Here is an 11825-nt window from a genome sequence, read left to right on the forward strand (position 1 = left end):
GAAACTGGAATATAGTCGGAGTTAATGCAACTTTCCTTCATGCCCTCTATATAAATCTCAAGAGCCTGCAACAAACGTAAGTCGTGTTGGTCAAAGGCCCTGTGTAAAAGAGTAGCTTCATCCCAACATGGTGAAACCCTGGGTTTGGTAGCATACTGGACTAGTGCAGTATCATATTTCCCCTTGGACACGTCATACTTGTGGTCACGTATTCTAGCCTCAAGTGATCTGTATGTGTACGTTATACGTCTATTGAAACGTTTGTCCTGCAATGGAATGCATATATTATAAAAATGTTGGAGGGACAGTTCATAAGATATAACAACCCGATTGTGCTCTGAATCACTAACCCACATATTGGTGTAATATACTGACATAGGTTGCCCTTAGCATGATGAAAATTGCCTTGCTCTTATCAGATTTGACCATTGTGATGTTAGTAGATTGGAGCCACTTATTACTGCATTTGATGTAATTCCAAAACTTATGTACATTGGGTTCAGGCTTGTAACTTTCAATTGCCATCAGCACCTTCCATCGAACACAGTCCTTGCGGGTGTCCGGATACTTATTACTTCCACTAGATAGTAATTTTTCCATGTTCAGAATGAATGAGAACAGATTTGGTGCAGCTGATTGAGGCACAAACATAGGACCAAATTCGAATTGTATAACATGTTGCTGAACTTAGGTTTGGGATGCAGTTTTTGTATTTTGATTATACAAGTGAGGTTTTCTTCATATTTACACTACAAGTTATGCTTGACATTTGCTTCTACTTCAATGACTCTTGTGAGATCCGAGCTGTGTGTAAACTAATTTTTTTTCCTACTCTCATAAACTTTCAGCATATTTTAAATAAAATCGTCACCTAACCATTAAAATAACATCGTCAGAGAAAAGGATCAAAGGTCTCCTCAACAACAATAGAAGGTTATAACCCTGCTTTTGAATTTAAACATTCAAACATCAAAACAATGTAATTTTCATACTGCAAGACTTAAAGTTTACAATTAACGTCCGATTTCATCATTTTTTTTTATAGTCCCGGAAACACCTTTCAACCTCCACCCCTACAAAAGTAACCTTTACTTCTAACAACAGTCAATCAAATGATGTATTTTCCCAAGACGAATCTATATAAACCTGCTTTAAATCCCCTTTGGGGGAGTCTCTCAACAACTGCTGATCAGTGACAAGCTGGACTATACTGAGGAGCCATATCGTTGAACTTCCTTTATCAAGTGCACGCTACAAACATTTGTTGCGACCAGTGGTGATATTCAAAACATTTAACAAAGGGTTCGCTAACAGAAAATTTTTCCTTAAACAATTTTTTTTCGCTCAAATGGTGCATCGGAAGGCTCTAGTTTAGTAGTGTTACAGAGTATAATACGTATATTTTAATATATTTTTTAAAAGAAACAAAACCACTGAGAAATGTTACGTGTGTTTAACAAGGTTCGGAAAACTTTGAAAATGTTAACAAAGGGTTCGGCCGAACCTGTGCGAACCCGCTGAATATCACCACTGGTTGCGACCCTTATAAATTTGTGCCTTGATCCAGAAAGGAATAGTCAAACTTCAATGAAAATAATAAAGAGATGTGATAATAACTCGTGTAAATTCTCTCTTGGCCCCCTTCCTTGTACTCGGAATTTAGGGAAAAATCTCGATAGACATTCGATGTTCATAATTGTAATCGTCCATTTCTTATAAAATAAATCTTTGATTTTCTCGTTAAATGGTGAACATTTGCTTGCTTATTGCCTGTGCATTACCGACGACCCCTCTCACCTCCTCCACTCGATCTGACAAAAAGAATCCCGACCCTTCAGGATCATAAAACATAACAAGCCATCCACTGACAAAGTGGGCAGTTTTCACCAAACTGTTGCCAAGAGAAAGCGGTATGACCTCGTCCTACCTCTGGCTACCCACACTCTGGAGTTCACTTGTTTTAGGATAGTAAAATCCTGTCTATATAAATCTTCCTCAAGATTGATTAGTTGATTCAATTTGTGGTACATCAGGCATCTGGTATGTTGAATAGCCTTTCTAAGGCACAAAAATCGTAGATGTTGTCCCAACATGTTATAACATTGAACTTAAGTTTGGGACGCGTTTTTGTATTTAGATATTAGAACTCACGCATCTAATATGTTATTCTTCATTTTTTTACTTTGATGGTCAAACTTACGTCCAAAAAGGGGAGTGAGTACCAATGGGTAGCCCTATCATGGGGGATCTGTGTGAACTCGTCTTACGAAAATTGGAAGAAAGAGTCTTAGTAAACTTACAATCCAATATCCTTAGCTACACATGGTATGTAGATATTTTGATCATATGGAAAAACCAAACCTGATATAGGAAAAGTGTTAAGAGTTTAAAAACAACAGCTACGGACTAACACTAGAGTTAGATCAGGAAAGTCCCACAGAAGTTAATTACTTGGATGTCACGATTCGTGTGGCAAATAAAAAGATAACCACAACTATTTACCACAAACCCACATACACCCTCCTTTTTACACCTGCTAACTCAGCAGATCCATGGCCTTTTAAGGTAGCAGCATTCCGGGCCCTAGTCTCAAGGTCTTACTCCCATTGCTCGGAAACATCCGATATCTACAATGAAGTGAAATGCGTCAAGTATATAGCATCTGCACACAGATACCACCAGTCTTAAAAAACAGGCTCACTGCCAACCAGCAATCCAAGATAGCTACCACCAATATGTGGGTTAGTGATGCAGAGCACTATCGGGTTGTTATATCTTATGAACCATCCCTCCAACATTTTTATAATAGAATTGCTAAGGATTTAAAATTGCTAAAAGCTGGAAAATGTTCTGTTTTCTCTTATATCTTATAAGAGAAAACAGAACATTTTCTAGCTTTTATCTAATGCAAAAGACAAGTCTGATGACAAGAAAGCACCAGGTGTGTATCGCATTCCATTGCAGGACAAACGTTTCAATAGACATATAACATACACATACAGATCACTTGAGGCTAGAATACGTGACCACAAGTATGACGTGTCCAAGGGGAAATATGATACTGCACTAGCCCAGTATGCTACCAAACCCAGGGTTTCACCATGTTGGGATGAAGCTACTCTTTTACACAGGGCCTTTGACCAACACGACTTACGTTTGTTGCAGGCTCTTGAGATTTATATAGAGGGCATGAAGGAAAGTTGCATTAACTCCGACTATATTCCAGTTTCACAATCGTGGAAGTATTATTTGCACAATGATAATTTTTTTGTGTAATTATGTATTTATCTTTCTGCAATGTAAATGAAACATCGGACTAACTTTTACAATACCATATAATATATTAATAATGAATTTATTTATAGCTTTAGTTACAATAATTAATTTACATGTTGTAAACGATTTTTTGTATTGAACATCATTTAAATATATTTTATACATCATTTTTTTTTTAAACTCTTTCCGCCCTGTGGGCACTAAGAGGGCCTCTTTTTGCAAGCCCATTATGGGTTCGGCCAGGCCCACAATGGGGCTGCCGGGTGGTGAGGGATGGGGCCCAACATATCTGAATGGACTACCCCTCGAAAAATTCCTGGGGATTTTTCGACCCGTTCGGATTCGAACCTGGGTCCCCACAGCAGTAGGCTGCCACCTTGACTGCTCAGCCATCCGGTCGCCTATATTCTATACAGCTATATTCAACGGTTAGAAATTTTCAAAAGATAGAACTGTTTTTTTTTGTGTTTCGTACATTCCTGATAAGAGCCTCTGAAAGATGGCCGAAAATGTTTGAGCATTAAAGTTTATTTGTTCATTTTATTGCTGGAATTAGTGTTTAAGTGTCAAATTGTTTGTTTAGTGAATGGTACAGTTTCTTAGAGTGAACATTAGAAAATATTATATCTTAAGTTTTTCAGATATCATAATATTTTTTAATGTTAACTTTGTATATTCTAATGTTTCAGATATTAATTTAAGATAGTATTGACAAATTGAAAAGATGAATTGAAAATAATCCGTAATTCAATTCCTGTCTGCTTGACCATTGAATTTGTGCCATTTTGTACCATCTGAGTATTGCGATAAACATGACATTGGTATGCTGAAATAACCAAACTCTTTATATGGTTTTCATTTTAATGTTTTCTATATTATAGTATTTGATTTACATAATTACAAAGGTTTTCTTACATAATGGTTCATTGCATCGAGTGACCAATCTAACATGTTTTAAAAATTCTTTATTCCTCTACTGTATACAATTTAAAGAATTTTTAAAATGTGTTAGATTGGTCACATGGTGTGATAAACCCTTACCTAAGATAACCTTTGTAGTTATATAAATAAAATACTGTAATATAATATAATAGAAAGGTTAGAAGTACAAAATAACCTTAATGTTTGTTTTTATTTTTTGCCCGGGTAATGCTGGGCTTATCTGCTAGTTTACCTAATAAAAATATAATATATAAATAACAGTATCAATAACTAAATATTTACTCTAATCAACTGTACTTATGTTGCCTGCATAGTGACAACTTAACTTCTATGATTTTGAATTCTAAATTAAATCTAAAAAGAAAAAAAAGTAACTCAAGGCTTTAAATGATATAACTGATAATATACCTGATTAGCTTTTATAGGAGATGGACTCAAATCTTGCTCTTGATCAATCTGTTCTTTCACCTGGTCTGAATCAATATTTTCTTCTATATGTTCTGAGTCATTCTTTTCTTCTGCCTGCTCTGGATAAATCTTTTCTTCTGACATTTCTAAATTATTCAGATGGAAGAAAAGTTCATTTGTTGTTTTCAAGAACTTAAACTTATTTATTTAAACAAATATAAAAATTTAATGAATTATAACATTGTACATTTTGATCAATAACTTTTTTCATCTTCTCAATTATTGAAAAATGCCCTTCTGCCAGGATTTTTCATCTTTTTTGGTCAATAAAGTAGTCAATACGTTTTTTACAATCTTCAAAAGAAACAATATTTTCCAATTCAAATTTCAGATAAAAATTGAAAGGTGCAAGAAATGTTGAATATAGTGGGTGTGATGGCATCCCATCCAAGTTCCAGTAATTTTTTTTTAGTCTAAAAATACTTAACGGTTTTAGACTTCTCTTTGATTAAATAATTTGGCCATTTTTATTAAATTATCACATTTAACTGATTGAGTTACCAACAATACTTATCTGAATTAATTGTCTGATTGTTAACTATAAACTCATAGTGTACTGTATGCACTATACCTTTCCAACCCCATCAAATGCTGAACATTGTCTTCTTTGGGTGAAGATAAAGTTTTGCAACATTATTTGCTGGCTCATTCTACATTATTCAATTCCTTTTCTGTGCATTGTCGTCATAAACAATTCAATTTTTATCACCTGAATTCATGTCTTTTAAAAATGGAAGTTTGGCATTTTGCTGGAGAAAAAAAAAATTCATAGCATGCTAAAAATCTAGAACAAATTTTTTCACTTTAAATTTGTGTAATCCAGATTTTGTATTTGTTGACCATTCCATCTATGCAGATGATCAATAACTGCTGAATAACATATCTCCATATTTTCACTATATCTCTAGTAGTTACTCTGGGATTACTTTGCATTTTCACCAGAATTAAACTTGTGTTGACCTATAGATGGCCTTTCCTCCTGAACATTCAACATCATTCAGGTCAAAATTTTCTGCTTTAAACTTAGAAAACTACTTTCATACTATGTGAACATTTACAGCATCCTCTCCAAATCTTTTTCATTGTAATCATTACTTTTACTTTATGAAAATAAATTAGCATTAAATGTCGATAATGAATCTTGTTTTCCCTTATATTCAAAGTTATGTAACTTTCTTTTGACAAAATGAAACTGTAAATAAATCTGTGAAAATTTCTAATAACTTCTAATCACTGAACCTCTTCAGCATCTACTAAAACATGGAAGATGTGACAAATCACAAATGTTTTCGGAATCTACCTGATTCCAGCTTCAAATTAAAATAGTTTCTTGTCCTAATTATTGAAATTGTCTATTTCAAATTTTTAATGACAGAAAAGTCGAATATGCCTATACCAATAAAACCCAAGTTTTCACTAATGAAAAAAAAACTTTTCTTCCAATTCAATAATAATAATAGTAATTATTAAGCATAGTAAACAAAATAAATTATGGCCTTATCATAACCTGCAATCAGAGCCTCATTGTTCTTTTCATACATCCTAGGCACTTTTTAATTTTTAAAATATAATCTTTTTCTTTTCTTGTCTGCAAAACTGTACAAGAATTACTGTTGATACAAAAATGAGCAAAATTTAGTATTCAGCTTTCCTAATATAAATATAGCTCTAAGAATGTACTTGTCAATCATAGGATCAAATTCTGAAGGAGGATGATCTTTTTCAACATTAAATTACATTAAAAATCATTTAATATCTAATTTGTCTCAAACAAAATTTTCATATTTATCTGTACTTTCCATAGAAAGTGAAATATTAAACAGTTGCCAGTTATGGAAATTATTAAAGATTTTGCATGCAAAAAGTGTAAAAAAATCTACATAAAGTAAACTAACTGAGCAAAAATTTAATGTTTTATTTTAATTTCCATAACTTCTATTTTCTCTATTTTTAATTTCATAGACCCTTAATTTCTTGTAGGCACTTTAAACATAGTGCCTAATAGCATTAAATCTAGCAATATCTGGTTAACATCTTTAACCTATATATTAGTTGAAAGAAGGTTTCAGCTTTCTGACTTAAAGTTTGATTAAATGACTAGGATAAAAAATATGGTTCAGGTATCAAATTAAAACTCCTACGCTGTAAATGATGCCACTGAAAAAAATTTGAAAATGGTGCAATAGTTCAGATGTGGTGGAGTGGCAAAGATACAATGTTAAGTCTACAGCAAGTCAAGCAATAAACATGTCAGGCACTTACATGCCATCTAGCAATTTAGTTTTCTTAACTTTAGTTAAATTAAACAACTACAAACCTTTACGGTGTGATATTATATAAAATTACACCGTAATTTCACATATAATATCACACCGTAAAGGTTTATAGTTGTTTAATTTTGCTTTAACACGGTGTTGTTGAGAAGTTTGATTAACTTTTAGTTTCTCACCATTATTGTGAATTCCTGTTTTGCTGGTAGGTTAACTTTTATAACAGCCAATGAAACTGCTATGAGGTTGCCAACACTATCCTCACCATTAATCTGAAACCCACCAGTTGAAGTTGGTTAGCCTTAAGAATGCTAAATTGCCACCCTGAGACTCAGATGCAAAATTGAAAGAAGCCATTGAGAGAGAGGACTGATGGAAAGAGCCTCATGGTATCAGAGAACAAGTAGATGTGAATCACCTACAAATGGCCCAGAAAACACTTGCTATATTGATAAATTTTGTGTAAAACGCCAAATTTTGAAAGAGCTTACAGTAGAGCGTTGTTTATCCGAAAGTCGATCATCCAAAACGTCAGTTATCCGAAAGAATTCCAGTCAGCAAATTTAAATTTTCACTAGTGCTGTGGTGCTGCAATCATTGGCTATGTCTTGGGCTACTCCATTTTTTTGTTGATGTGTGTGTTTTAGCTGTTAGCACGCACTTTTGTGTGGTGTTTTTCTGAGGACTGTGTGTCGTGCTGAATCAAACATTTTTGATACTAGATTAACTTCTAAAGTATAAATTTCTTGTTTTTATAATTTTCAATATATTTATTTTGTTTGTAAAAAAGAAAGAAATAATTTTTAACGATACAATAGCCACAATTATTATTTTAAAAAGTTTATGTTAGGCTTAACATTGATGAAAATTCAACGTGAAGCAACATGCAACGAAGAAAAATTTCAACATGAGATAGGTTAATACTGTATATTTTTTTCATACATAATCGGTTATCCGAAAAATAAGTTATCCGAACAACCCCAATCGATTCGGATAAACGGCGCTATACTGTATTGTATTTTAACTGAATAAAACAGTCAATTTTGATGGGTTCCTACTAGTTGCCAATGAATTCAAAGAGATTAATTCTTGATTCTCTAGCTTTAGTTTGTTCCATCCCTTGTAAATTTATATTATGCCCTTCTCTATTGTCTAATCCCATCTTCAGATTAGTGTTATAACTTTTTAAAAACTAATTTTGACTAAAAGGAAAATCAGGATCCTACTGAATTTATCTAGCTTAATATTTATTATTGAGCTGCAATTTAAAAAAATTGTACTTATAAATTTCCATTGTTGTCCATCTGTAATTCCTTAATCTCTAGATGAACTCCTTAATCTTATCTAATGGAGTTAGATAGATGAAAGCTGAGCCCATATGTGGAAAGCTTAGAGGCAAGAGGTTCCGATTAACTATATAAGAACTTCTAGTTTGCACCAGAAGTCACATTATTTCAATTAAAATTTCCTCTGAAAGGAATATAGATATATAGAATATGATAGATGACTGGCATAACTCTATTGCTAACAAGAAAGTATGATGTACAGGGGCAAGACACTGCTAATTTGAAGTGGCAAGCATATATTTTAAATTAAATTAATTAAAAATATACACTCAAACAAACCTTTACATATGCAGCCGTAATTTAATAGATAAATTCAAACGTTTTCGACCATATTCAATGGTCTTTATCAAGAAAAAACTGAAAAATCGAACTTCGAACCAAAATTTGCGTTAAGATACAGGCGTTATTTTTGGAACGTTTTTAAAAAGATATTCTATCGTATAAGCGCCATCTCTACATATTGGCTATAATTAGTTAAAATAATACCAGTAAATACATTAAACTACAATAAAGTGTTAAAATAATGCCCGTAAATACATTAAAATACAATAGAGTGCATATAGAAACAAGAGTTAAGAGAGTTGCCGCTATGCTAACTTTCTTGACTCTTATAGTATGCATGTTCGCCATGCTGCCGATACTTTGCTTGCATCCCGGAAGTTGATAGCTAAACCTTTTTGGCTTGTTTTGCAGATATGCCAGGCTTCAGCGTATCTGAGGTGCTTTTTGTCGCGTACTATTTGTATCAATTTAGCACGGTCCCACTCCGCTTTGACCTCTTGTGGGTCGACTAAGACGTACGTCGCCAGCGCTGTGCACGGCTGTTCTTTTCTTATATTTCTCTGATGCTCTAACAGCCTTTGTTTGNTATCATTGATGTACTTTAACAAAAAATCGTCGTAAGTGCTTCTTTTCATGACAACTAAGTCCTTGGACTTGTCGGCCCTTGTGAGCACCAGATTGACGAGTTATAATTGGGCAACGCCGGCCAAAAAGTATCGAGCCCTAGTCCTGAAGATTTGCAGGAACGATGCAAAACTTGGATTTTTGACGGATTGCAAAAAATGCAATGTCTTTCCAATGTCGATTTGGAGATTACGTTTACCCCAAGGATGTGCCTCTCTACTACCTAAACTACGTGCAGTATGCTTAAGAAAAGCCATCCGGTCCACACGACGAAGGAGATTCTACTTGCTTAAAGTACTAATTGAGCTAGAAAACGAGATGTACGAGCTGGGACCACAAGTTTTAAAGGAAGCTAACCTCCGAGTTGTAGGCTTAGCTAATCAAGTGTCGGTTAGATTACGGAAGAGATATAAGAAAAAAATGGACTGGATCAAAATGCACCAAGAATGTCGTAAAACGCAGCTCAACCCTACAATTATATGCTGGGATGACATCACACTTCCAACATGCTTGAAAGAAGCATGTAAGTATGGACCTAAGTATGCACCACCACCTAAACTTGCTCCTGGAAAGATTATGCCAGAAGTCGAGCATGCTATAGAGGGACTTAGTAAGATCAAAAAAGAAATGTTTAGATGGGAAGTGGCGCTTAAAATCAAACAAGATTATAGTAAAAGGGATTGCGACACAATCTGGGCAAGCATCAAGAAGAGTCGGGAATGGCTGAAAGGTAACAGTCTGGTGCTCACAAGGGCCGACAAATCCAAGGACTTAGTTGTCATGAAAAGAAGCACTTACGACGATTTTCTGTTAAAGTACATCAGTGATACTAATTGTATTAAAGCGCATGCACGCGCTCTAGAAAGACAGCAGGCAAGAGTTAAAAGATTTGCAAACACACCATTGGCTAAAGAGCTTGGTTTGACGAAGATAATAGTTCACGCACCGTCAGCACCTAGGCTATTTGGATTCGCCAAAATCCATAAAAAGGATAAAAGCTTAAGGCCTGTCGTTGATAAAGGATGCGCCCCCACAATTTTATTGGAAAGATTGCTCAATGAGTTCATTCACAAGTACTCACCCCCACATCGATATAGCGTAAAACAACCGTTAGAGCTTATACGAAAAATGGCAAATATAAAGTCCCAAGAAGTTAAGTATATGACCGTATTGGATTTCAAGGCGTTGTACCCTTCCATCCTGTTAGAACCATGTTTTTGCCATTTACGGGATTTCCTTTTAAGCAAGATCAAGCATCCAGAAAAGAAGAGAAAGCATATTTTAGAGTTAACGCATCTAGCAACTTTTTCTTCTATTTTTAACTTTAAAGGCGTCACGTACACGCAACAGAAGGGCGTCGCCATGGGAAGCCCAATGGCGGGTACATTATGTGAGATGGTGTTAAGAACGCTAGAGAATACCATTGTGCCCAGTTACGAAAAGCAAATCCTACTATATGCAAGGTATGTCGATGACGTGGTTATTTTATGGAGTGTCAAACCCAACTTACAGCATTTCATAAAGAGCGTTAACGACAACAAGTTCGGCCTCGAAATTGAACTAGAGCAAGAAAGTAATACATGCATACACTTTCTGGATTTATATATACAAATTGACAGCAAAGGGAATTTTCTCACTAAAGTCTATAGAAAGCCTACGTACAACCCGATATTTATCCCATGGAATTCACACGACCCGCCTAAGTATAAGCTAGCTGCATTCCGGGCGCTCATCGCGCGAGCTTATTCGCACTGCAGCAGTACCCAGGACAGAAACGAAGAGCTCTGTTATATCAATAAATTAGCTAAGAGACACGGGATTAATACTAAAGCTATAAAAAGCCTATGTAAGACACGTAGCAAGATGAGAAGTCTACAAAATACAGAAGAGTTCACAACGATGGAGTACAAGGCCTCGCTAAGCAACGTATATAGGCGAATAGGAGCTGCTACAAAGAAAAGAATAATATACAAAAGGAGTCCCACTATTTATCAGTTGCTAAGGGCAGACAAAGATGCTGTGGACAAGAACACTATTCCAGGAGTCTACAGAATCCCGGTTACAGACACACGGAGGCAGAATATGATGTTCTACATCGGAGCTACCGGAAGATCCATCAAACAAAGGCTGTTAGAGCATCAGAGAAATATAAGAAAAGAACAGCCGTGCACAGCGCTGGCGACGTACGTCTTAGTCGACCCACAAGAGGTCAAAGCGGAGTGGGACCGTGCTAAATTGATACAAATAGTACGCGACAAAAAGCACCTCAGATACGCTGAAGCCTGGCATATCTGCAAAACAAGCCAAAAAGGTTTAGCTATCAACTTCCGGGATGCAAGCAAAGTATCGGCAGCATGGCGAACATGCATACTATAAGAGTCAAGAAAGTTAGCATAGCGGCAACTCTCTTAACTCTTGTTTCTATATGCACTCTATTGTATTTTAATGTATTTACGGGCATTATTTTAACACTTTATTGTAGTTTAATGTATTTACTGGTATTATTTTAACTAATTATAGCCAATATGTAGAGATGGCGCTTATACGATAGAATATCTTTTTAAAAACGTTCCAAAAATAACGCCTGTATCTTAACGCAAATTTTGGTTCGAAGTTC

At 35.0% G+C, this 11825-nt stretch overlaps 1 protein-coding gene across 1 annotated transcript; it reads left to right on the plus strand.

Moving 5' to 3' along the window:
• Nucleotides 1-9217: 9217 nt before the first annotated feature.
• Nucleotides 9218-11584, plus strand: LOC111619795. The gene has a single exon (XM_023361611.1). The coding sequence runs from the start codon at nt 9218-9220 to the stop codon at nt 11582-11584; it is 2367 nt and encodes a 788-aa protein (XP_023217379.1).
• Nucleotides 11585-11825: the final 241 nt, after the last annotated feature.

This window comes from Centruroides sculpturatus, unplaced genomic scaffold, assembly GCF_000671375.1.
Source record: "Centruroides sculpturatus isolate CEXI.00-Female unplaced genomic scaffold, Cexi_2.0 scaffold178, whole genome shotgun sequence".
Classification (NCBI taxonomy): Eukaryota; Metazoa; Arthropoda; class Arachnida; order Scorpiones; family Buthidae; genus Centruroides; species Centruroides sculpturatus.

Coding starts and splice junctions, on each gene's coding strand:
- LOC111619795 (XM_023361611.1), top strand. CDS start 9,218: ATGACAACTAAGTCCTTGGACTTGTCGGCCCTTGTGAGCACCAGATTG.